Here is a 27,045-nt window from a genome sequence, read left to right as displayed (position 1 = left end):
TACCTTGTCTATGGTATCATACTATGTTTAGTAAAATTTTAGGAAAATAACAACATGGAATTCAAACTAGGTTTACATTGACTTTGATCCAAAAGAGGCAGGGAAAAATCAATGTCATTTGTCAACAGCATGGATTTTTCTGATGTATGTGGATTTTTATAATGTGTAATGAAGCAGCTGCCTCAGTGTTGCTGTTTATTTAAGGCCGATATAAAATACCTGGCTCTTCTCTTTATTTGTTTTTAATTGCTCAGTGTTTTTCCTGTCTTCTTTCATAAATTTCACCATACAGTGTAATCATGGTCCATTTTCTTGCCACTGAGACTTTGCTGATTCTAAGACTGGTCATTCAGCTTCAGACCAGTCACTTCCAGTTATAAAAATCTCATCTGTCATTTTTACCATTTGATTAAAGCATCCTGTTCCTTTTATTTTTATACTGCATGCTATACTCACTCTCCAAATAGCTATACTGTGTGGTATCTATATGTACAGATGGAGACATAGAGTTGTCCCTACTCCTTTGATCACCTAAAACATATGGAACACTTCAGGGTGATTTATGTTCTAAACTAAAGCTACCTTGAATTGCTTTTCTCTTTATTGGTGTTTTTTACAGATACAGAAGATATTGCTGCTTGGACTTTTTAAAGCAGCAAGCTACATTCTTGGGACATTTCTCTCCTGTAAGCTTTTTCGGTTCCTCATGATTTCATGCAAGGATTTCTGTTCTGTTTTTTAACTTCCTGCATAACCTGGAGCACATTGTAGTTGCCAAGAATTACTCTGAGACAATTTGCATTGAGTGTTATCAAATTGATCGGCACCCCCTGTTACGCATCATAAAGCTCTGTTCACAGCAGTGCAAGTGCAACAGTTGTCAGTGACACTGAATGACTTCCCAGGCAGATACCTCATTATCATATTCTCAAACACCATCAGAAGTGTAATAATATCAGAGATTAATAACTATCCATTGCACTGGTGCCATAAGGACTAACGTAATGGATAGTTGAAGCCAATGGAAAGATGAAGTCAATCTGGCTAGGACACAGCCCCACTATTGAGGCTCAAGATGGCCTCTACAAACAGTGATCACAAGCAGTGCACAGGCTAGATCTGTGCCAACAAGTGCATCAGCAGACAAGCGCTAAATTGTAGGCAACACAGGAGCTTCTAGCAGAGGAAGTTTTAGGCTTTTTCCAGAGCCATGTTTCAGGCTTGGCACCTTTTAGGATAAACCATCTCCTGGTTTGTGGCACAGCTACTGATAGTGAAATCACGAAATCACAGAATTGGTTGGAAGGGACCTTTAAGACCACCTAGTTCCAATCCCCCTGCCATGGTCAGGGACATCTTCCTGTGTGGGGCAACCACATCTTCTCTGGGCAAGTTGTTCCAGGGCCTCACCACCCACACAGGAAAGAATTTCTTCCTAATGTCTAATTTGAATCTACCCTCTTTCAGTTTAAAGCCATTGACTCTTGTCCTACCACTACATGCTGTAAAAAGTCGCTCTCCAGATATCTTGTAGGGCCTCGTTTAGGGACTGGAAGCTGCTCTAAGGTCTTCCCAGAGCCTTCTCTTCTCTCAGCCTGTCCCCGTAGCAGGGGTGATGCAGCCCTCTGATCATATTTGTGGCCTCCTCTGGACTTGCTCAAGCAGGTCCAAATGACCAGTGTGGATTTGTTTCAGTGGGACACTTGCACTTACTTTCCATGGCACCATTTCAAGCCTGCTGCTCCCAGCTGTGGGATTCACCAGCTGCTCTATGCTTCAGGCTGTATATTTACAGGCTTTGACACGAGCCTGAGAGATGCTTGGGCCCTTTTTACCCATCGATACCAAGCTGGGCAGGCTGGGGCAGCCTGCAGTGTTGGCAGCACAAGGCCCAACCCAGAAGCCCTCACAGGTGGTTCAGGTGATAGAGCTGTGGACCCAACTGCGGAGCTCCCCTCACAGCTGCTCCTCTGCAGTGGGTATGGTTTTGGTGGTTTTCTGCCAAATTATACAAGTATAATGGTGTTGCTTAAGGTTAGCATGTGGGGACAGCATTTTTGTCAGCAATGCTTGTGGTAGCTTTTTTTGTCTCCTCACTTTTGTTCAGTTGTAGTGGCATTACTGAAGCTTTTTATTGCCATTCTAAACATGAGAGAATCTCACAGCTCAGTTGAAACCAATAAATACAGCTTTTCCTGTTTCTGCCATTTGTAGTTCAAGAGGTGGAGGGTGTTGTTAGTGGATTGTGTGGGTTTTGCCTTAACAATAGAGGAAGTGAGAGTGAGATGGCATTGTCTTGCCTAGTTCAGAGGGAATCCTTCACAAGGCACCTATTGGAAAGCCATAATTCTAGGAACAATACCATTTTTTTTTTTTTTGGTGAAACCTGTATGGGTTTTGTTTTTTTATCCACAGACTATACAAGCAGCAGGTAGCACAAGCAGCGCTCAGAAGCGACCAGCAGCTCACATCCCTTTACCTCCCTATGGCAGATGCCCATGGGCCTTCCAAGGCCGGCGTCCTGAGTACGCCCCCTCGGGGCACCCCATGGCGCCAGCAGCGACCTCAAAGCGGTCCCCGCGAAGCTCCTTTAGGCAAACCCACCCCTTTTGCCCCCTGTTTCACCGCAGCGCTCCAGGCCAGGCCCTGCCTCGAACCCGCAACCCGGCTGGCCCGGCCCGGCCCGGCCAGCACACCTCTTCTAGGAGGCAGTGCCCCGTGCCCCGCGCCGCCTCCCCATTGGCTGTCTGTGGCTCGCCGACGCCCCCGTGTCTGCCAATCGCCGTGTGCGCTCCCGCTCTCTCCCCTCGGTGGGGGGGCCGGCCCGGGACACGCGGGCTCTTCCTCCTTCTCCTCCTCTTCCTTCTGTGGCCGCTCTGCTGCAGCGCGGGTTGCCGCTGCCGTCCTGTGGAGCGCCCGTGGGTGAGGTGGTGGCCTCATGTGGGGAGAGGGAGGGGGGAGGCAGCAGGCATCAGGCAGGTGGGTCCCTCTCCCGCCGCCCTGGGCATCATCCTTGAGCTTGGGGTGGGCTGCGCCACGCTGCGCCTCAGCGGCGGCGGCCTTTAAACGATCCCTTTGAGGGGGGCGCTGCTTCGGGAATGCTTCCCTAGGCGGCAGGGAAGGATGGCGGGGTGCGGGCTTGCGGGGTGGATGCGGTCCTCCTGCGCGGTTTCTCTTTGTACTTGATGAAAGCTCGGAGCCGTGCTGGGGGAGCGGAGCCATGGAGCCAGCCCTGGTACGGGCGTGCCTGCTGGGGGAACCGCGAGGGCAGCGGCCCTAGGGATGCCCTGGGCAGGCCGGAGGGTGGCTGCGGAGTTGCCTCCGCCCAGCAGGGAGCGGGAGGCGGAAAGATCGGCTTTCGGCTTCGCAGACGGGCTTGCGAGGTGACGGTGTGCCTTTTGTTTTTCTTCTCTGGGTTTGGCCCCAGCTCTTCTACTGGCACAGTTTGCCCAGGGAGGTGGTAGATGTGCCATCCCTGGAGACATTCAAGGCCAGGCTGGATGTTGTTGTGGGCAACGTGTTCTAGTTAGAGATGTGCCTGCTTATTGCAGGGGGATTGAACTGGTTGGCCTTTGAAGGTCCTTTCCAGCCCAAACCATTCAATGATTCAGCTGTTCTTGGCCTGTCATCCGTTGTTTATTTGAGTGTCTCTTGGCAATGTTTTCTTGTCAAGTCTGGCTAATGGAGTGGACCAAGAAGCTTGTTTTCTTAAAGTTTTATTTCATATATTGCCCTTCCCCTGTTGGGAAGGCTCTGAACTTGACTAAAACCTGAGAGAGCAACTCCAATAAAAGCATTAGTAATCCTGCTGGCATACTATTGAACGAGCCACTACTTGAAAAGCAGGCGGTTCTTCTCTTGCTCCTGTTTGAGTAACTAGCCTTCTGTGTATCTCCCTAATCCTGAAGCCTTTGACCATCGAGGTTTGGAGTGCTGAGCCCTAATCATAGAATAGTTAGGGTTGGAAAGGACCTTAAGATTATCTAGTTCCACACCCCACACCCCCCCCCCCCCCCGCCATGGGCAGGGACACCTCACACTAAACCACGTCACCCAAGGCTTTGTCCAACCTGGCCTTGAACACTGCCAGGGATGGAGCATTCACAACTTCTTTGGGCAACCCATTCCAGTGCCTCACCACCCTCACAGTAAAGAACTTCCTCCTTATATCCAATCTAAACTTCCCCTGTTTGTTTTAACCCGTTACCCCTTGTCCTATCACTACAGTTCCTAATGAAGAGTCCCTCCACAGCATCCTTATAGGCCCCCTTCACGTACCAGCAAAGTTGCCTAGAGTGTTTACTCTTTTAATGAGTCTGATGATTTGAGGCATGAGAGCTCCATATTCTGCAAAACATGTGCTGCAGAAGGGAGGGAAATCTCAGACTATGGAATAGGCAAAATCTGGAATTTTATGTGAGGGAGGAAAGGTATTTACTGGGAAACTGAGACTGGCCCAGAGCCTGGCATTTCTTGGCAGGAGAACAGCTGTAGTGAGATCACTACTGATGAAGTACGGTTTAGGGTGCTAGGTTAGATCCAGTACTTATGGTGCTTGGACAGATCATCCTTTTTGATATTAGTTGGTAGCTCTTTAGTGCCCTATCGTGATCTCTCTGTGTGCAACTTAATCAGCCTGCTTTCCAGGAGCTGGAGCAGTACTTCTCAAAGTTGTGGTTGGTAGCCAGGGTCATGGGGGACCAGTTCCTGGAGCATACATGCTGGCACAGGTGTGTCACTCTGGCCCTGGCAGCTGCCAGGATAGGCTCGCCTCCGGCTATTGGCAGGTACCTGCTGTCTGCATGTGAGACCTACAGGAACTGGGCAGACAGTAGGGCGTACCGTGCTCTTGGTTGCACCGTGGATGCCTGCCAAAAGCTCTGCAGATGTAGCCAGAGTGGGTGTGTCAGTTGGTCCTTCCCATGAAACGTGCATGGGCCAAAAAGCTGCTTCCTGCCCAGGCAGTGGTGACTAGTGGTTCTCTGCCAGCCTTTACGAGAGGTCCCTGACTTGAGCAGAGGTCCCCAGGCTAACAAAAAATCTTACGCCTTGCAGTGGGGCAGTGTAATGCTGGGGAAGGGGAGCTGTGCTTCCATCTGTTTCATAGTCCTGGTCAGAAATTGAGAGCAGAGATCCAACTCCCTGTTTTGTCATGACAGGCAACTTTTTCAGTCTCTGAGCCTCTCTTACCCTACCTGTAATGCTTCTCTCCCTGTACTTGGTGAGCTTGGCAGATGAGGCGCACTGGTCAGGCTGTAGTGTTGGTCCATCTTCGTGCTGACTGAAGAGAGGGAATTGGAAGCAGGGAAAGAAATAAAGCTTCTGACTGCAGCAGTTAAAAATGCAGATAAGGTATTCTCTGGTCTTTAATGCTGTTTTGCTCCTTGGAGACGTCAGTCTTCACTTAGAAGACTTACCAGGTGAGTCCAGACAGGCTTGAAATGAGCTCAGAAAATGGGGATGTCAGAAGACACCTGTGTTAGGGCTGCATGCACCGCTTCCCTCATCAGCTCTGTAGAAGAAAATGTAAGTAAGACTTTCAGTTCTTGAAGGATCTCTTCCTAGAGCCACAGTGTTAATTAATAACCTGGTTACTTTGGGTCACTTGATGCCTCCTGGCACAGGAGCTGCCTGCCACTGAGGAATTAGCAAGGGAATGGCCACACACACACTCTCACAAAACTGCAACCAACAAACCAAACAACCCCAAATGTCTGCTGTCTTCTGAATCACTTATAACTATGGTGTTTCTGAACAGCTTCCAAAGGCTGGATGGGTGCTGCTTCATTTGGTAACCTGTAAAGATCCTAAAGCTCTCTAAGATTCTGTGATACTCAAGAGTGAGCCGAATAACTGGTTTGTAGTGGTTTACTTGTTCACACAGTAAAGTACCTGCTTAACATCAAAGTTTCCCATTCTCAGGCCACAGCGAAATGCAACATAATCTCTCTTGCTGAGCTGTCAGCCCTTGGGGCATCTCTCTGATTCATCTTTTACATGTGCCTTTTGGATAGCTTCATGTCTGCTTCAGACAAGACTCAAGTTAATTAGGTTCTTGCATGCATGATACTCTTTAAATATCTACATCAGTGCTAACATACACTGTAAATAGCCTTAGAAACCATAGCTCCTAACATATCTATGGTGTGAGTTCAACTCAGGCTGTTTGAGGATTAATTTCACTCACTGTCTTTCAGTCATGCTCTATAGGAGTTGAGAAATAGTTTAGGTCTTGGGTTCACTGTGGAGATGGATCCAGAGATGTGAGCCTTGCCCATGAGGCTTTCTGGATGTCATATCTCTGTCTATGTCTCAATCCCCTTTGTGACTTAGGTTTAAATTGATCTGTGAATTCTCTCTGCAGAGCATGAGGCAAAAAAAAAAATCAGGTTTAATGCCAGAAGTTAGTCAGGCTTTTCTAGTTAGACCCTGCCCACACCCCCAGCTAGATATGGGAGTGTTCCTTTTTACAGCAAACTCAAATTCAGGCTGGTGGAGTTTATTTCCTAAAAATGGGCAACTCTTCCTGCAGCTTATATCCCTCAAACTCTTTGGAGCAGCACTCATTGCAGCTAGAAAAGCAGAATTGCCATTCTTCTGTCGTGTCTCCCCAGTCTGTATCTCCAGAAGAAAGACTGAGGAGAGGGTCAGGCTAGCGAAGAAGTTGCTGTCAGCTTCTGTTTTAGTGGTTTCTGATCACCCCCTTTCCTTTGTTCCCAAAGGTCTCCCCAGTAGAAAGATGCACCAGCTTCCTATGGCCTGATTTGGGCCTGTGGGCAGGATCATGGGGGGAATATGGATGTCCTAGGCTGGCTACCTCTGCCTCCTAATTTGCTGAACTTACATCATTTGGAGCTGTAAGCACCAGTGGATGTTCTGGGTGATGTGTCAGGAATATCATCAGTAGCACTGAAGTAGCTGGAAGATCTGAAATCTTTCTGTTGGTCCTGAACATGACAGGTCGCTCTTGGGCTCTTGACCTGTTTCTTAGGTGTAACTGTAAGCCATTGCAGGTGCTTTTCTGTCTCTGCTGACTGCTGTAGTGAGAATTCCCCCGTAGAACAATGAAGTCTGTCCTAGGATTTTGCCCTTCTTCAAAACTGTAAGATATCAGGTTGACCATAGCTGGGCAATGTAATCATAGCTGGGACTGACTATAGACCAGCATGATTAGAATTTGGATTAATAAATGTACATGTTTACCTGTTTACTTTATGCTGGATGGATGTGGGGTTATTTAAAATAATGCCTAATAAAATTATTTAAAAGGTTTTATTGAACAGAAGTTTGTGTTCCTTCCAATGAATGATGTTGCTTAATGTTAGCATTTGGAGACAGGATTTTTGTTGTCAATGCCTGTGGTAGCTTTTTTCCTCTCTCCTCACTTTTGTTCAGAATTCTAGACCCATTACTGAAGCTATTTATTGCCATTCTAAACATGAGAGAATCTCACAGCTCAGTTGAAGGCAATAAACACAGATTCTTGTGTTTCTGCTGTTTGTAGTTCAAGAGGTGGAGGGTGTTATTAGTGGATTGTGGGGGTTTTGCCTTAACAATAGAGGAAGTGAGAGTGAGATGGTATTGTCTTGCTCAGTCCAGAGGGAACCCTTCACAAGACAGCTTTTGGAAAGCCACATTCCAAGAATAAGTATTTATGGAATGTTAGTTTTCTTGGACTGATGTCTCTCAGTCTAGTCCTGGGCAGTAGTCTAAGTCAGGATGTAGTCCATCTTGGCTTTTAGGCATGTATTAACCTAAATAAAATAGAATTGTATAATTTTGGTGACGTGGAAGTCTTTGTATCTAGAAGAATTATTTTAAGCCTTAGCTGAGAAAGTTGGCACTTTCAAAGGCTTTTTTTTTCCTAAAGGAGGGCAATTTAAATGCCTTAGTCATTTTCTTCAAATCAGCATGGAAGAAAGGAATTGGTGTGCATAAGGTAGTAGTGGTTACTGGTGCATATTAACTTGCAGGATCAAATGCTGAAGTTCACTGATCCTGTGATTCAGATTCTATTTTCTTTTTTAAGTGTATCACCAGACCATCAACTCTCTGATCTAAGCTGTGCCTGGTTTGTGTGCACTTGTCAGAAGAAGGAAGGAGGGACCGTTTCCAGGCCTAGTGCAATTCAGTAATGGAAAGAGCTGAATCTTGCTGCAAAAGGGTGATGAGAAAAACAAATACTGGGGGAAAAACACTACACTTTCTAAGTGTTCAGCCAGGTCTTTGTCTTCAATGGAAAGGAAGCAGGCAGGCTGTATGAACTGGGTGGGGCAGGAGAAATGAAATCACTGCTTGCATTTTATATTTGCTATTTTCTGAAACAAGAAGCCTGATAGAAGATTTTCTTGCTTTCTTTTGGTTGGGGTGTTTGCTGTTTGTGTTATATCCAACATCACTATGTTTGTGTGTGCAACAATAACTCAGTTTGGATAGGAATTTGTGAGATTTTGGTCTTCTCAAGGGTAGAGAGGCCTCTGAAATTGTTTCTGTATAAGGGAGTTTCCTAAAATGTGTGCAGGGTTTTTTGGTGATAGCATCGCAAAGCCCTTTCACCCTTGACGTCTCTTAGAAGTACATATCATGTGAACGGCAGTATTTGCTATTGCTTTATGTAGCTTTCAAGCTTATGACATTGCAGTCAGTCCAATAAAGATTTTGGTTTTGCTTACTTCCCTGGATCTGAACTATAGAGGGCAAGGCAGAGGGAAGATAAGGTAATGTGGGAAAAGCAGAGTCAGGAGACCCTCCATTGTTCTTGTGCAATATCTATGCTGCACAACTGTTATGGTTTTTAATCGTATTTATACAGGTCACTTTTACTTTGTTTTCAGCTGCTTTTTTTCCCTAAGAAAGCAAAAGGTGTGTTTTGCCCCTAGGAGAGACTCTTTCCTGATTGGTTTTGTTCTGTTTTTGCCTAACTTGCATGATCTGCAGCTTTGAAGAGGGTTCCAGTCTCGTGACCCACAGTACTCAGTCTTCTGAAGAAAGTCCAGTCTACTGTGCTGTCACCTTCACCAAAGAACATGGAGAAGTTGATATTTGAAAGGCCCTTTATTCTGTCTCAGGTACTCAGTGGTTTCTGGGGAATATTCTTTCTGTCTCCAGAATTTGGGAAAGTGAAATCCCCAGAGGGATTTCAATGTTTGTTTGGTGTGGTGTGTTCTTTTTTTTTCGTTTGTTTGTTTCTTTTTTGTTTGTTTTGTTTTGTTTTTGGTTTGGTTTGGTTTGATTTGTTTTTCTGGAATGCTCTGGAGGTAGGTGCTATTGAAACCAGAGGCCTTTCTGCAGAAGTTCCTCTTCATGACCACAGGGAGCAATGCAGGATCTTCTGGCACCGTTTTCTAATTAGTCACCAAGTAGCCGTCCTGTTTTCCTTTCTGCTTGGAGTGGGGAGGTTTTATTTCAGAGAGCTGCTTTTCAGTGTGGGAGGGATGTCTCCCATGAGACTTGGTCCTGTTTTCTTGATATTTATGGAGGGTAGTTACAGTAAGCTTATGCTTCGGTGTGTTTAAGTTATCTTCACGTAGGGTACTGTATAGAGCTTTTTCACTCAGTGTTGCAGGGTAAGATTCTTGTTTTGGCAATAAGGATTTAGCAAAGCAAAACTATGCTGAAATGCTTTCTCATCTTCACAGTACGATGGAAGCATCAACTGACCGTGAAAATACGCATTTGTTGTGAACTTTTTCATGTAAAGGAAAACCAAGACTGGGACACTTGAGTCCTGTAACTGAGACATACTATGCTTTCTCCCCTACTACCTGGGTCTTGGGTACAAGTGGCAGGATCCCTTGTACCTATTCTTGGGTGTTAGCAGTAGTTAGTTAGTTAGGGTGTGGCAGTACCTATTTGTGGGTGTTAAAAACTACTTGTTGCCATTGCCCATTTTTGCTTATAGGCAATACTGTTCTGAAAACTGCCACCAGGGTAGCTGCTGTTCAGGCTTCCCTCAGAAATACTGCATGCTGAAACATTAGGCTGGCAGTAGATATGGTGGTGGTGGGACAGAGACAAGAATAAGGACTCCTTATTAGTAAAATGATTAAAAATCATTTTAGGGGGGCCAGTGATGTGAATAGGGGTTCTCCCGTGGTGTAGAACTTAAGTAACTCTGATAACCTCAAAGGATGCTGTGACCTTGTTACAGCAAGGCATATGAATTACTCTCCCCCTCTTTTATTTATTTTTTTTGCCCATCCCCAAGGATGAAATGCCTATGGTTCCTTCCCAGGAGAAGCCAGATTCAAATTCATGCCCTCATGCACCTGGCAAAAACTGTGTCTCTGGTGAGAGGACCAATGGGAACTGCAAAGCTGATGAGAAGGAAAGGGAGTGGATCCGCCCTGATACACCCAGCAAATGTACATGGAAGCTGGGGAAACCCCTCTCTGCCTCACCCCATCGTCATACTACTCTGTAAGTCTTATATATAGTGCTAATTTTCAGTGCATCACTAATCCAGGACCCCTGAGAGCTATGTGGATTTAACAAAAGATGACTGATTTAAACTGATGCTGTTTAGCCTGAATGCTAGTGCTCCTAATTCCCATGTATAAGCAACGCTAAGAATCCAGATTAAGCATACAAGGGGCCTTGCACCAAAAATGTAAACGTACATGGACTAAACTGCCTTATTTTAAGTAACCTGGCAAGCAGTTCCCTGGATTGATGAAACATTGCACTGTTAATGCCTTTTGCTTGTAAAATAGCTGCCTCTAAGCTCTGTTAAGCTACTTCATGCCAGGAAGAAGTACAGAGCACTTAATTCTTGCCTCAGTACGTGGCTTGATGTCTGGTTAATCCTTGTTTTGGATCAAGGGCTGAATGTTCTGTGAATTTGTATCCAACTGACATTATTTAGAACTAAAATATCTACAAAAATTAATTCTTATGAAAAGGAGGGAGAAGGATGATTGAAAAAGCATCGGAAATTCTGTGTTGCTTTTGTGTGACCTGCCTGTGGCTCCTTTTGTGAATAAACTGACTTGTTTGTATGTGTACCAGGCCAGAGCCTCTGAAAATCCTGCCAAGCATCCTGGATAAAGTTGGCAATACACCTTTGGTGCGAATCAACAAAATTGGGAAGCAGTATGGGCTCAAGTGTGAACTCTGTGAGTACTGCTGCAGGCCGAAAATCAAATGTATGAAGTTTATGACTGCTTCTCATATTCAGAGTATACATCAGTGTGTGCAAAATACAGATCTGCAATTATCACTGAAGATCACAGAAAACAAAGTAATGAAACTGTCAGTGAATGGCTTGCTGTTTCGTTTGTTTAAACCCCAGCTATGCTGGAGATATCTGGAGGCTCTGATCAGAGTCCTGAAAGGTGGTGTTTAGCACCACTGAAAGGATTAATGCTGGGACTGAAATGAAAGTGTAGGCTGAACAAGGGGAGAAACTTCCAGTTTGATCAGAAACTCTTTGGCTGAGGAATGTACAGGGGAAGAGGTAAGGTGTGTTGGTGGAATTCTCTTCCCCCATGCTATTGCACTAGAAGAGCCAAGGGGCTTTTTATCTTAATGACTGGACTGTAATAAACAGTAAAGATTAAAGGAGAGGTCATATTTTGAGGAGATTGACAGAATATGAGTGGCTTGGCTTCTGTGGCCAGCATCAAGTACCAAACTTGCCATGTTGTTGTGATCCCTAACAGTGGAGATGCTGTGAACTGAATCCCCATCTCTGGTGGTGTGAAGCAGGGAGGTGAATTGGACAGACATGTTAACATATCTTGCTCTTGCAGATATTTGAGGCATAAGCAGTCTATTTAGCAAATTACTGCTGTTTAAGAACTCTGCTTGGTTTCTTTGTTTCCAGTGGCAAAATGTGAGTTCTTCAATGCTGGGGGCAGTGTGAAGGACCGTGTCAGCCTGAGGATGGTAGAGGATGCTGAGAAGGCTGGGATCTTGAAGCCTGGTGACACGATCATAGAGCCAACCTCTGGAAACACAGGTAGGGAATGGAGAGATCTTAGCAAAGTGTGGGGGAAGATGCTGTGATGGTTTTCCTGGAAAAGGCAAGACTTGAGATTGGAGCATGGAGGCTGTCGGTGCAGTGAAGAAAGAGGATCTCTTCCTGCTTGCATGGTGTAGGGAGCAGTGCCTCTTCCATCTCACACAAGGAACAGTTCTGCAATGTCCTATCCTGACCAGACTATGCAGGTGGGAAGGAGGCCTGCTCAATTCACAGTGGCTCTTTGCTTTAAAATAAAAGAAGTTTTAGCCCAGATTCACCAGGATATTTAGGCCCCATTAAAAAATTAAAGTTTGACTGAAATTACTGGGGGAAAAAAGCACCAAAAGGCTGGTGTGAATCTGGATCTTCCCCTTCTGAGGTCATACTATGATATCCTGCTTTCTGGTCTATAGGTTATACAGGATTCTCCTTGTCACAGAACCCAAGAGATAGAAAGAAGGCAGAACTGAAGGAGATACAAAACAATTACTTCAGAAAGCTGTCTTTTCATGTAAAAGCAAAGACAAGGGCAGACAGTAACCTGAGAGAACTGGCTTTTGCTCTAGACAACTGTTTAGAGCTACTGAGTATGTTAAATGTGAGAGCTAATGTGTTACATTTTTGTCCTCTCTGCATCCCACTTCTCCCTCAGCCAAAGTCCTGTTTTGATGTTTGTTGCACTTGCAGGTGAGTAGCAGAACCTACAAAGTGACAGAGTTCAGGTCTCAAAATACTTTCTTCATCACAGACCATAATGGAAAGAGGGAAAGTGCTGGATGGCTTCTCTTCAGTCCTCAGCCTTAGTGAGGCCTTTGTTGTTGGTTTTTTGGGTTTGTTTTTTTTTTGGCTTAGCTCTTCAGGTAGGCAGACAATGACAAGCTAGAAGGCAGAAATCAGGCTGGAGGTGCAGATGTTTAAAGTAGAAATGAGGTGTCTGTCTCTAACTGTCAGGGTACTTCACTGTGGTAGCAAGTTGAGATAGTGCATTAGAGCTTCAATCACAAACAGCATCTAAATCACATCTTTTCTGAAAGGACTTAGTTTCAGCCCATTGCAGACTAGGAATTTAATGCAAAAGTGGGTCTCTAATGCTCTTCTGACAGTACCAAAATGATTGCTCTAGTCTTCTTTAGCTCATTCCTTTACCAGATGAAGTGGCTGAGACAGGAGAAAGGTGATATACATGTGTTAAAGCTAGCAGTTTGTACAAGTCAAGTTTTCTCATCCTTGGCTAAAGTTTATGTTGGTTGTGATCCTCAAAGAACTAGCAGCATCTGTAAATCCAGTTCTCCTCAATAGCCAGAAATGTTCCTTTTGCCACACCTCTAGAGACACTACTCAAGCCTCTGGTGAAAATCTGATTAAAGCCAGGGCATGCCAAAGCTAGCATTGTGGGTTTTGCTCTTTGTTGCTCCTCACTGAATACTCTGCATATCTTTGCTTGCAGGAATCGGGCTGGCCTTGGCTGCAGCAGTGAAGGGTTACCGCTGTATCATTGTGATGCCAGAGAAAATGAGCATGGAGAAGGTCACATCTGTTTTTATTTTCAAGAATTTACAAATAAGCAGGTTTGCACTTGCAGAGCTGCTGGTGCAGATGAGTGCTGTGTCTTTAGCAACCAAGGTTTAGGCATTTGGTCTCTCAACTCTGCTGAGGGGCTGTTGCCAGGGCCCAGAGAAATCCATGGACAGAAAGTGTCTTTAAGACCTGTCCCCACAGCACTGTCACTTTGAAAAGTGACATAGCTGTTTTAATTACAAATGTCAAGGGAACTTGAGATTTACCTAGCCCACTGAAGTGACTACGTGTCCCTGGATTAGCTCTCTGTAACTGAGCAAAGGAGAAGGAAAGAAAGCAATGCTGAAGCTTGGAATGTTTTGTTTTGCACTGGGCGGAGCAAGGCTGTGAGAGAGCCTGTTGAGATGCTCAGGTTACACTGAGCGGTACTGGCAAGCATCTGAGTTGTGTCACCACAACAACAAAGGGGAAGGAAAAGGTGCCTGAGTAATGCTGACTTACCTTCGCTGTGGAAAGCACAAAACATCTAGCTCTAGACCAAGACCTGTCCTGTGGTGCTACACCTACAGCCAAAAGAAGAGTAGAGAGCAGAGATCCCATGTGACTCATAGCTGAGGCAGCAAATTGTCAGTAAAACTGCTTATTTCCATTCAAACACTTCCAGTATTCCAACTGAAAGGCAGTGTCACAAATAAGAACAATATCCCCTGAAGGCCTATACCTATGCTCTTATGTGCTGCAGAGGGAGAGGTACTGCATGGCCGTTGGTGGTATCCAGAACCAAAGGCCTCCCTCCTTTCTGACGACAGGCTTTGCCTTATCTCGATGTCATCAACTTGCCCTTGTGAGTGGTTACAGTTGAGTGGTGCATAGGGTCTTGGAGGATTTTGTTTGCTGCCTGTGTCTAAAGGATGAGGTACGTATGCATAATTTGCACTTAAAATACTGGGCTAACAGCACTGTTGGAGTGCGGAACATATGTGACCAGCATGAGGAGAGGGTATTTTGCCTCAGTAAGTTTTCTCAATATGTAATAATAGTTCCTACAGGCTTGAAGGCCTAGGATAGAGGCAGGAATTTGACATCTGTCTTCCCAATAAAGCTTTTTTAGGATCAAGTGACATTAAGGAGTTGGACCCATGGCTCAGTGATGTGAGGCTGGGGTTTAGCTTAAGGAGGCTATTGCAGGCGAGGCGAAAGGGAAGATGTTTTCTTTCCCCTGTATCCTAGTGAAGTCTCTGTGCTGGGAGAGTGTTTTCTGGGGTTGTGACCACCTTCATTTGCTACAGGTGGATGTCTTGAGAGCTTTGGGTGCCGAGATTGTGAGGACCCCAACTACTGCTAGATTTGATTCTCCTGAATCTCACGTGGGTGTAGCATGGAGACTGAAAAACGAGATCCCCAATGCGCACATACTAGACCAGGTAAGAGCGAAGGCGTCGTCATGGCATGGGAAGAGGTGTTGCATCCTTGTTCCTTAGTGCCCTTGGCTGACTGACTGTTCAACACCTGAAGTGTGTATCTGGAGGAAACGATGACTGAGGACTGAAGTTGAGCAACCGCCATGCTGTGGGGTAGCAAGTTTTTATAGTCATTAGAGGGCAGCAACGAGCCCATGTTTGCAGAAACTGCAAAACAGGGGTTTTGCTGCTGAGTAGTCCCTCCTTTGCAGAAGAATAGGCATAACGTACCCATAGGTCATGAGGTACCTAAATGAAACTGTCCCACAGACAGGACTGATCATGGCATTAGCGGGTGTTGGCACCTTAGAACTACCCTTAAATTAGTTTACTTAGGAAAGTTGTATCTCCCCTCAGGCACTCTGCCTAGGTCCAGATAATAGATAAGGAAGCAGTGTGGAAAGGGTATATGCAGCTGCCGTGGGGCTTTGGGAATTTTAGCCATTGTTTTGAAATGCCTCGCAATGTGAATTTTGGCTTTCTGGTCTACTCAATTGGCTATTTTGTCTCTCAATATAGTACCGTAATGCCAGCAACCCTCTGGCACACTATGATACCACAGCTGAAGAGATCCTGCAGCAGTGTGAAGGTATGCTTGCTTTTGAGTGGGTCCCTAGTAGTCTCTTATTGTTAGGTTCTTGGAGAATGAGTGCTGAGGTGGATGAGAAATGCATGGATTTTGATATAGCAAATCCCATGAGTATGCTGGGTGTCATTAGAGAATTACCTTATTTGGGTAGTTGTAGTAATGATTTTTTTTTCCCCATTAAAGAAAGATGCTTTAATTTTTAGACTCTTTTGCTTGTGATCAGGTGGAGAAAACAGTGATGCTTAAGTTATCCTATAAAAAAAAGCCACAGATAGACTGGCATGAATGAATAGGGTCATTTTTCTCAGCTCAGAAATACAAACACAGGTACAGCCTCAGACCAAATACTCAAGCACTCCGGAAGCTTCTTCACTTTGGAGTCCTCAGGAGTAGAAACTGCTCTGTGTTGCAGATGTCACCAGTATGACCTTTTTATTCTGCACGGATCACTTCGATGTTTGCTCTAGGCAGCTGAGTTGGAGTACCAGAAATGGTTGAAGTGTGGCAGCAGAGAGCTTTAGCTGGACTAACACCCGGCTGAGGAGTGGACTTGAGAGCTGTTGGAGGCATTCAGTGTGATGAATAATAGGCTGCAGCTTACCATGTAGGCATTTGCCATAGGCAGTATAATGAAGTAATATCAGAGGCTAATGGTCTGCCTTATAAAATAGTGCTCATGACAATGACCAAAACAGTATTTATCATGTGAAAATGAAAGAGTAGTTGTGTTAACAGTTCTCTAAAATGGCGCCTATCCCATGCACTTGGCACTCGTTCAGTAAATTAACTAATTTAATGGGCTGTCTATTTTAAGTTAGAAAATTAATTATCTGTGTCAGGAAATATGGTAACAGTAAAACTACAGGTGTCTGCTTTATGAGCCACCTCCATCTGTGTCCAGAGTACCACAAATTAGTGCCTTGCCAGCCCACTGAACGAACATTTCAAGCCACTGCTGAAGTAAATAAGGATTGAGAAAGGTGGTCTCAAGGTAGGTCTCATAACAGCTCTTGGGAAACAAAAAGCCTTTTCTGTCACTTTTTGCATTTTGTTGAAGAAAGTCCATGCTTGGAGTAATTGGGGTTTTAATCCCTCATTCTTCCCTGGATGTGTTCAAGGTTGAATGGGGCTTTGAGTAATCTGGCCCATGGCAGGGGGATTTGATGTACTTTCCAGCCGAAGCCGTTCTATGGTTCTATGATTCTGGGGGAGATTTTACAACTGCTTTCTATCCTTAAACAGGAAAAATAGACATGCTGGTGGCTACAGCTGGCACAGGAGGCACTATTACTGGCATCTCCAGAAAGCTAAAGGAGAAGTGTCCAGGTTGCAAAGTAAGTGGCAAACCTATTTTTCTGTAGTGGGGTGAAATCCAAACTGCTCCACTTGGCCCATGCCATTCCTTGCAAGCCTGCCGTGGGTCTCTATGGGAAGCTCATGGATGTTCTCAGTTAAAAGGTAGTTCTAAGCAGCAAAGAAAAGTTGTCAGGCTGTCTGAAATAATGACAGGTTGGTCTCACTGGTGACCAGAGTTCAGGTTTGTCTCAGAAGATGAAAACTTGCCCTCAGATCCCTTCATGGGGTATCTGAGAAACTTCCTTCACTGGTGTGTATTGCAGTTTTGTGTCCCCTTTCAGACTGTGCCTTCACTAACTTGCCTGGAGCTGCCCAGCTTCTACCCAGTGAAATTTTCTCTGCACACACCAACCTATGTGTCTACCTGTGTGCTGTGTTAGATTTCCTCACAGAAGTTGATATTGTGCTTCAGTTGTGAATAGATGCCTACAGACAGGGAGTGGTAAACAAAGTAATACTTACCTGCTTACACTTGTCACAAATATATTGGCTGCAGTGGTGCCTGAGGTGAAGAACGATAGTCTTGTTTCACAGAAACCCTGTCTTCTGTTTAAACCAAGTAGAGCCCATGTAAAACAGGATGGTGCCCTTCACTTAGTGTCCGCAGCCTGAGGAGACAGGATGGGTTGCCAAGGGGCCAGAAGCAGCAAAGCATTTTGCTCACAGGGGAGGTGAATGTTGCCAGGAAGAAATGAATAGGAGACTAGCTTGCTGTTAGCTTGGCTGTGTGTGTAGCCAGTGTGACACAAACAGCTGTAAAGAGGCCAGTGCTCATGAGTAAATAGCTGTGCTCTCAAAAGCAGCGTATCATAGTAGCCAAAGTGAAAACTGCTTCTTCAGATTATAGGTGTTGATCCTGAAGGCTCCATCCTTGCTGCACCAGAGGAACTGAACAAGACTGGCAAGACAATGTATGAAGTGGAAGGAATTGGATATGATTTTGTCCCCACAGTGTTGGATAGATCTGTAAGTCACGCTTCTTGATTTACTGACTTTTGTCCTCTGTTGGGATGCAGAAGTGAGGTGAAAGGTGGAAGTAAAACTTGGGGAAATATTTCTTTGAGCTGAAAGGTGAGGGCTAGCAGACAGAGCTATTCCCATTCTTTCCATCAGCAAAAGGAGTCCTTGGAAAGTTTCTGCAACGGACGCATTAGTTTACAAATGCTGCGAGAAGATGATGCTTTCCTACAACACAGAACCTGTCTTTATCTCTTTAAACCCAGCCCAGTCAATCAATTAAAATAAACCCTAAACCCCAAGCCAGAACCAACCAACAGAGCACCCCAACCCCTCCTGGCCAAAAGTGGTATGACTGTTGTGAGCAGCGCTTATGCTCCTGGGAAGCCCTCCAAGACAGGAGGAAACTGATGCTCTTTGTGTCTGTCTCACCACAGCCTGTTCTCACAGTGAGGTTTCAATAAGGAGTCTGTTGTATTAATGTGATCATCTTACCTTGGCAAAAAAAAGCCACTTGGCATTTGGAGGATGGAAACCCAGGCACATGGCTAGGACTCAGTTGGGTAGCTGTTACCTCAAAGAACATGAGTTGAATTCACATTAGTTGTGTAGCTCCCCTAGTCTTCCTCATTTAAATATACCCTTGTTTCTGTCTTCCTGCTCCTTCCCAGGTAGTGGACCAGTGGTACAAGAGCAACGATGAGGAGTCGTTTGCTTTAGCACGCATGCTGATCCGAGAGGAAGGACTGCTGTGTGGTAAGAGCAGATGTGAATCCTTTGAGTTTCTCTGAATAGTGTGGGATGCTGAAGCCTTGTGCATGTCAGGGAGACCTCCTGCCACTTCAGAAGTTGTCTTCTTCACCCTGGGCTCCTCTGTGGTCTCCCTTCTTCTCATGCTTTCTCATTTTACTTATGGTTTGACAGTTTTGTTTCTGATCTGCATTTTGCCAGGTGGCAGCTCAGGCAGTGCCATGTCTGTTGCTGTGAAGGCAGCCAAAGAGCTGAAGGAAGGTCAGAAATGTGTTGTTATCCTCCCTGACTCTATCAGGAACTATATGTAAGAACCTGCTTGCTTTCTCTCTGGGAAAAAGGGGGAGGCAGTCCTTCAGACCTCCTTATAGCAGTGACGAGTTAAATACATATTTTTTACAGTACCCAGTTACCCAAGCAAGGAATGTGTCTGGGACACAACTTCCAAGGTATCTAGAAAGCACCTGACATGAAGTAGAAATGAGCTTAGGCCTCTGAAAGCTGACCCACTCCTTGTGTCTGACTTCAATATATAACCGTCACTGGATAGGATCTATCACAGGAAAAAGCTTGCTTTCACTGTTTACCATGGGTATCATCCCATTAGTGGAAGAGTCCCTGTAAGGCTGTCTGCTCTCTCTGCCTGTGTCCACAGCAGAACACAGCACTATTGTAGCAGCAGCCAGTGTGGGAGTGAGTTTACAGGTGGAAGTGTGAGGACTTTGTGCCAGAAGTTTCTGTCCTACCACACTGAAACATACCCCAAAGCATGGTGGTTTTAGTTGTGATTCCTGGCTTCCGTTGCATCCAACACAACACCTGACAACTAGAAACTAAGATAGACCTTGCCTGAGTACAGGTTGGCACTTCACCATTCCAGGCTATGCGTCTGTCATATTGCAAGAGACTCATGTACTTGAAACTGTTTCCTATGGGATTCCTTTTTATTCTCAATGTCCCTGGCTGGGTGGGTCAGTGTCCCATAAGGTTGGATGGCAAATGGCAATACGTTTTCCATTACATTGTAGTTGTTAGTGGTAGTGAGCTGAAAACAGTTGCCTCCATTATAATATTAAGTTTGCTGTCAGATGTTCAGCCTGCTAATGAGCTTTTCACTTCCTGATACTTTGCAGGTCCAAGTTCTTGAGTGACAAATGGATGATTCAGAAAGGGTTCATGAAAGAAGAGGACCCTGGCAAAAAACCCTGGTAAGCATGTCAGATCCATTTGGATTTTCATGAGTCTATTCAGTTGACTTCATGGCAGTTGCTAATTTAAAGCTATTTCAATTTACACTACCTTTGGTTTAGCTAATATTTCATGCTATTGTGTTGATGCATAATTGCAGCTATTAATCAGGTCTGCTTAAATTATTTTATGTCCTTCTTTGAGTTGCATGGCAGCAAAGGAAAACTTGGTACTTGATGATTATTTTTTTTCATGAAAAGGCTTGTATCTGAAATGAAAAAGTAGTTCACAGAGAGCCCTTCTGAGATCAGCGTTCTTGAGTGCAAAGCGTTGTGAGTACATAAGTGGGAGAGGATCTTCCCTAAATTGGTACCTATAATGACTGTAAATATGGCTGGCTCTTGGAGTAGGAGCACAACATTTTCTGTTTCAGGTATAAATAATGAAACTAGGGAGATCAGTACTCTCCACCAACTCTCTGTAATCTTAGGAAGTAGATGAAATGAGGAAAAGACTTTTGGTCTTACAGCCTTCTCACACTGCAGTGACTTTCTGATACTGGGGAGAAAACTTGAGAGCCTTGAAGCTTTGCTGGTTCTGGCTGAATCCTGACTCTTCCCTGCAGCCTTTTGTCATCCCTGTAGTGTTGAAGGCCACTGTACGTGGATAACTGGTTTTGTTCTCTCCGTAAGACTTGTGTGGGTTTGGTTTTTATTTCATCCCCAGGTGGTGGAACATCAGTGTTCAGGAACTAAGCCTCTCTGCTCCCCTTACTGTGCTTCCAACTGTTACCTGTGCAAAGACTATTGAAATTCTGCGGGAGAAGGGATTCGACCAGGTACCAGTTGTTGATGAATTTGGGTATGTCCACATATATCATTATTCATCTATATGTATCACTTCCCTCACCAGGTCCCAAGGGATGTCTTTTAAGTGGTTACAAGAAGTACAATATCCTGTCACTTATCTTTCTTCAGTTACAGTAACACAGTTCAGAAATGCTACCTTAAACACACCAATGCTGGACTTAATACATTGTCATGCCTGGACTGTCCTGCCCTTCACATAATAAGCTTCTAATGATTATTATTACATACTTATTGTGTTTCTGCAGGATATTTTCATTGTTTCTTATAATAGCTGTTTAACTTAACAAAGCAAAACTTCATGTTTAAAACAAACAACCCCAAACCTACCCATCTCCACAGTAGCTTTCACCTAGTTTCTTCAGAACTCTGCATTATAGTGCAATCTTGTTGTGACCCCTAGAAAGAGATGAGGGGTTAAAAGAGTGAAGTTGTGCTTTTCAAAAGCTCTCTTGGATTGCAAGAAACTCTCCAGTTGCAAGGACTGGAGATACAAAGGGCCTGACGTTCAGAAGGGCCAGGCACCCTGCTGACATCTGTGAGGCTCCAGAGCTTCTGAGAACAGGACTCTGCCTCCTGCAAAGGCAAAGAATCCAAGTGTACCATCACTAATGTTGCTTTATATCATGAAGCAGTTGAACTGACTTCTCCAGGCTGGCTGAGAGCTGATGCTTTTATTTACAGGAATACCTGAGGCTTTTATGTTGATTATCCTTATATGTTGATTACCCTTGTCTTCTCTCTCTCTTTCCCCAGGGTGATTTTGGGCATGGTTACCCTGGGTAACATGCTTTCTTCACTGCTTGCTGGAAAAGTTCAGCCTTCTGATAAAGTCACCAAAGTAATCTACAACCAATTTAAACAGGTAAGCAGGTATATTCTACAACTCTTAGTTCTCTGGTTCAAAGTACTAGTACATGTCCTAACACTACAGTGGCATCGGGTTGGGTAAGGTTACTGAGCACAGATGTGCTAGGCTACTTAATAGCACCCAGGTTTGAGTTGTGTCTCTACATAATTCTACTCCATTACTTCAGCAGGCTTTCTTCTAGTATGCTTGTCCTTTCCTCTTTCCCCAGAAACCCTGGCACAGATCTGGCAGTGTAACAGGAGAAGTGACAGGGAGTTGTTGAAACAACTCTTCTAAATAATTTCTGTATCGGCCAGAAAACAAACAACTGTTTGCCTTTTGTATCGGGTGCCTTGCTGAAACACAAGGTGGCTGCCAAAACCTAATGTTGTCAAACTATGTGAATTCTGATGTTAGTCACTTTCACCTGTTCATCCAATGTGGTATGCCAAGATACCACAACTTCCCAGCTCTGTGGGTGCTCTTCTAAAATACATTTGTTGTTATGTTGCTTTGCTTCTCTTGTAGGAAAAGGATTTTGTTTTTAACACAGAATGCTTGACCTAGTTTTCACCAGGCTTTAGTTTCAACACTGTCCCACACTAGATGAGGTGCTGTATTCCAGAAGTGTATGTAATGTTTCCATTCAGTCCACAAACTACCGAGTCACTGAGGTTGAGAAAGGATGCTAGTTCTTTATGGACAAATGTAAATATATTTTTTTCCTCCCCAGACAGATAATCAAGCATCAGGTGGAAATGTGGTGCGTAACAAAACTGCTTAGCTCATATTCTCCCTCACTTGGACACCTTATGAGTTCCTGGGGCTGGTGGTGTGCAGTTTTGTAGCTACACTGGTGTTAGCTGTGGTAGCCAATTCTCTGCACTTCTGAGGTTGTGGCTTTTTTCCACGGGCAGCTTGAAGTTTCTTATGCTTCTTCAGTAAAGAACAGCTTAACCTTTTCATTTGCCTTTAGTTTTGACTTTTCCTTGGTGGAGGATGCAAGGGGAGTGACACAAAAGTGGTGGTATTGCTAACATGCTAACTAGAAGTGCCATTCTGTGGTTATTTTCCATTTGAATTGATGATTTAATGAAGCAACACAGTTAAATGCACGTAACATCAGAAGTATTGTGGATTTTGCTTTTCTTACCACTTTAGTCAGGCTTATTTGACTTGTTTATTGGTAAAATTGGGAAAACAGATCATGTCATGAAATGACTTTTGATGTGCTACAGTTAGGATTTGTACCACAGCCTGCACTGGTAAGAGGTTGGCTTAACCTGTGACTACCAAGGCAAAGCTATTCTTTGATGTGAGCACCACAATTATTTTGTGGAGATCTTTTAGAATGGAAGAGTAATGGTTATAACTTCTTTTTAGTCTCCAGCAGAATAGAACAACTAGGGCTTTGAAACACTAGCCACAGGATAATTTGCCAATCCAAACAAGTGCTGTATGTTAAAGGAGAGGAGGGTTGTTGTGGAGTCAGGTGTTAGTTACAGTTTATGTCTTCATAGTTGTCCCAGTGCTGCCTGTAGGCTCCTTGTCCTGGTTATCTTTAGCCTACCCTGTCCGTGAAGACAGGTCTTTTGATTATACACAATGAGATGGCAAGGGGCTCTACCCCTTCAGTGACCTTTGAACTTGGGTTCAAAAGTTAGGCTTTGCATGCATGATTGCACAAAACTGCTTGTCTGTCAGTGGTGGTGACTGACAGTTGACTTGATGCGGCAGTAGGTCCAGATTTCTCTCCACCCTCACCTGGTCCACAGGTTTAAGGACTGGTGTTTCAGCATGCACTGTAGCCTGCTCATCCCTTAAACACAGGCTACTGGGGGTCCTTTTGGTCTCTTCTAACTTACAGTATGTTAATGAGAGCTCTGTGTTCCAGTGCAGCCCAACTGTTTATGCTGCAGCACTTAACCCTCAGTTACAAGCTGACCTCATGGCAGGATAAAGGCATTTTAATCTGCGGTGTAATACTTTGCTGTAAATTCTTTTAATCCCCTTTAATGAAAGTATGTCAGATGGTGGGTGCTGCTGTTACCTGGGAGAGTCACCTGGATAATGAACCTGTTGCTGCTGCTTCATACACTAAAGCATGTAGGGAGAAGAGTTTTGTGCGTTCTTTCAAAGGATTCCAGCAGGGGATTAGCTAAGTATTTTAGAAGGATCTATATTCTTTCTGTAGAGTCAACATAGGTGCTTTCTTGTCTAGCCTTAGCAATGTCAGACCTCACTAAAAATGAATTTTTAATTCCCAGTTCCTTGCTTTGCACCTGAATACGGTGTTAGCTGAGCAATCTTTACTCTTGGTTTTGGCTTGTTCGTGCTTTTCTCTTCCCCTGCCTCCTTTGTAGATTATATTCGCTTCCACAATGATTGACAGATTCATTCACTTTTTCCCAGTCTTGCTAGAGTAGAATCACCAAGTATAATGAGGTTTATGGTAACTCCTTTTGTGAGACACATAGAACACTTGACCTTCTTCCATCATTAACATTTCTCAGATGTTCAAGTGTGTTCAGCATATTCATTATGTTTACAGAACCAGAATGAAAAACTTCATGTAATGCTTCATTTTTTGTTCTGTATTCTTGAAATCAAAACCAAAGAAAACTGATCTTTTAAGTTGGCCTTGATTTGTTAAGTGTTTTACAATACTTCAGATGGGAGCAGTATATAATGCTGATGTATTGTTTTAATACTACATAAAGTACATGGAGATATACTTTATGTATAAAGGACTGCTTTTTTAAAGTTTTGCAACTCTCTCCTCAGATTAACCTGAAAGACAGCTTGGGGAAACTCTCTCATATCCTGGAAATTGACCACTTTGCTCTAGTGGTTCATGAACAAATTCAATGTGAGTATGATGTTCTGTGGCTTGTAAGAGATAATCTTTGAGTAGTAGCAAAAAGCAAGTGCAACTGTGAAGGTGTAAACAAGTTCTGAAGCCAAATTCTCTTTCTGTGTATGGAACTATGTGCTACTAACACTTAGTAAGACACTAGCACTTTAATTCTTGCAGAGTAAATGTTAAATCCATTAATAACCTCACATCCTGTAATGTACCTGCTTTTGGAGCAAGTTACTGCTCAAAACTGAATGCCTGAGTCTAGTCCACTGTACACCAGCTTTATTAGTAGCAGTAAGCCAGTGAATGAGCTCCTGCAGTACAACTGAGCTTTGCTTCTTCCTACTCCTGTCATACAACTTCCAGCAGTTTCACCACACTGAGTGTCCCAGGTTAACTACATTTTTTTGCCTTTCTAAAGCAAAACCTTTATTACAACTTCATAAAGTTTGGTAAGATCTGGATGTCAACACTGACATCACCAATGCAAGACAGCTTAGTATTTCTTATTCCTGCTCATTTTGTTTAAACTAACTTGTTCCCCTTTACTTTATGTTTTTCCTCCAAACTCTACTTTTCATCAGCCTTCTTGAAATTCTTTACACTGCCTTCTTTATGAACTGGGAATGACTAAATAACTATTCAAAGCTAGAGTATGTCACTGTTATATGTGAACAATATTTTTCCTGGTTTATCTTTATAGTGGGCAACTTGCAAATTAACAAGAACTGAGAATCTAGACTAAAAACAGTATTAAGACTCACCAGATGAATTTGTCTGACACCTGTCTCAATTATAACTGTAAATGAAGAACAGGCATCAAATTTGGGCTTGTTCCCTGATAATCTCCATAAAGATGTGCTCTTGACTCTGTGCTAAGTATTCATAAACCTAGAATCTCCCTAGAAGCTTGCTATGGAGCAGTGATTGAATAACTGAAAAGTTCAGGACAATCCAGCTGGCTGAACAACTGAGGATACGAGTAGGCTAAATATTTCAAGACAGCTAGACTTTAGGAACTGGCAACTTAAACCACAGATAAAGGTCACTTAGCCACTTGGCTTCCAGGTCAAAGGCTTATGCTCACAATGAAGTATCACTTGAACCTGCACTCTCAATGAGGCAATGATTAGATGGTTAATAAGTCATTTGGATATAAATGGAAAAATGTTGTATTGTGATTTTTACACTAATTCTATATTTGGTAGTGGTGTGGGAAGATAGATGGTAATGTTACATGTCCTCAGGTAGTGGACTCTGGTTCTAATAGGATAACACCAGTTTGCAGCTGTATCGAGTAGAGCCACAGAAACTAATGTATGAGGAAAATATCTTTAATAACAGAGGATTTGGTTTCAATTTTCATGTCAAGAAAAATAAATCTGATTAACCCTTATCCTTCCTCCCATCATCAGTTTCTGTAGCTTTTTTGTTGAGGAGCCTTTCTGAAATGAAGATCCTTGCTACTTCTGTGTGACTGTTGGTCAAGGTGCCCATTCTCCCTTGATGTACAAGGGTCATCAGTGATGGCAATCCCGATCAACAGGCCCTGACACGTGGAGCTGGAGTGGCCTGGCACGTGCCTTTACAAACAATGCCATTGAAGGCAAGTGGGATGTTTTTGGTTCTGTGGCTCCTAAAGGCAGAATGCCCTCTCTGTTTCTGTGTAGATCACACTGACGGTTCCTCTAGCAAGCGGCAAATGGTGTTTGGCATCGTTACAGCCATCGACCTGCTTAACTTTGTGACTGCACGAGAACGGGAAAGAATGTCCACCTAAAGACAAGCAGCAGCATGGAGCCTCTTCAAGAACATTTTGCAATCTCCAACAAAGAATCAGGTTTATTTCCGAGGTAGAATGGTCCGTCCTTACAGTGTTTCTTTTTTCTTAAATTCTGAAAATAATCAGTCAGCTGTTCTGGTGTCAGCTACACAGCCAGTGCATTTTGCTGTATGACACAGCTTCTGCAGACTCGTTTCTTAAATAAGTTACACGATATTTCTCACCAAGACAATTTATTTTTTTACTTCTCTCTCTCTCTATATATATATATGTAAAAATAACGCCTAAATTAACTGGCATGTGCCTTACTCGTTACGCCTGAAGTCTGGCCTTCCAATACATTGTTTCAGATTCACAAAACCTGTTGAAATAAAGAGTTACAGAAGCAAAGGCCCAGGAGAGCTAATTTTTTTCTTCCTTTTTTTTGTGTGCAAGGGTCTTAAGTTAGATAATACCTGCATGGAGGCAAAAATGGGACTGGGGTGTGTTGAGAAGAAAGAGGGGTTTCCCCTTTGGTGGTGACAGCAGAGTAAAGAGGAAATCTTGAGGGCTGGCATTGAGGGTTTTTTCAACCAGCTGCTCTGAGGTACAGCTGACCCGAGTGGAAGCCTGGCACTGAAGTGACAAGCACAAACTAGTGACTTTGTTTTACATGGTGCACCAGCTTTCACTGCAAAGACAGACCTTTCTTTCTTCCAACTGTATCCTGACAAGGAAGCACAAGTGAAAAGATTAAAACCTAAGATCAACCTTCTTGCCTGAAGGTTTCTGAAAATCACACTGTTTCATCTAGTACCTTCCCCCTAGCTCCCCACCTCATTTATCTTAAAGTGCTTCTTTTTATGCCTGCATTAGAAGAGCCAAAGGTAACCTGTAAAGATCTGTAAAATCTTTCAAGTCTTGTTC

General features: G+C 43.9%; 1 protein-coding gene across 5 annotated transcripts; it reads left to right on the top strand.

The window, feature by feature from the left end:
• The first annotated feature begins 2,786 nt into the window (after nucleotides 1-2,786).
• Nucleotides 2,787-26,527, top strand: LOC133215286 (cystathionine beta-synthase-like protein). Of its 5 annotated transcripts, none has more exons than XM_061359225.1 (18): nucleotides 2,787-2,922; nucleotides 8,938-9,068; nucleotides 10,208-10,419; nucleotides 11,008-11,114; nucleotides 11,825-11,959; nucleotides 13,410-13,489; nucleotides 14,770-14,904; nucleotides 15,460-15,529; nucleotides 16,772-16,863; nucleotides 17,726-17,851; nucleotides 18,514-18,598; nucleotides 18,794-18,899; nucleotides 19,726-19,800; nucleotides 20,507-20,641; nucleotides 21,403-21,511; nucleotides 22,230-22,259; nucleotides 24,281-24,365; nucleotides 26,027-26,527. In XM_061359225.1, the coding sequence occupies exons 2-18, from the start codon at nucleotides 9,027-9,029 to the stop codon at nucleotides 26,134-26,136; spliced, it is 1,734 nt and encodes a 577-aa protein (XP_061215209.1). In that variant the 5' UTR covers nucleotides 2,787-2,922; nucleotides 8,938-9,026; the 3' UTR covers nucleotides 26,137-26,527. The 5 variants fall into 5 exon arrangements, with proteins under 5 accessions (XP_061215209.1, XP_061215211.1, XP_061215208.1 ...); XM_061359227.1 differs by having other exon boundaries at nucleotides 2,824-2,927; nucleotides 10,235-10,419; XM_061359224.1 differs by having other exon boundaries at nucleotides 2,824-2,927.
• The last annotated feature ends 518 nt before the right edge of the window (nucleotides 26,528-27,045 follow it).

The sequence above is a fragment of the Neopsephotus bourkii genome, unplaced genomic scaffold (genome assembly GCF_033783945.1).
Source record: "Neopsephotus bourkii isolate Nb327-2 ecotype Australia unplaced genomic scaffold, CSIRO-AGI_Nbou_v1 NB_962, whole genome shotgun sequence".
Lineage (NCBI taxonomy): Eukaryota > Metazoa > Chordata > Aves > Psittaciformes > Psittacidae > Neopsephotus > Neopsephotus bourkii.
Note: the sequence above shows the minus strand (reverse complement) of the source record. Positions and strands in the feature narration are given on the sequence as shown.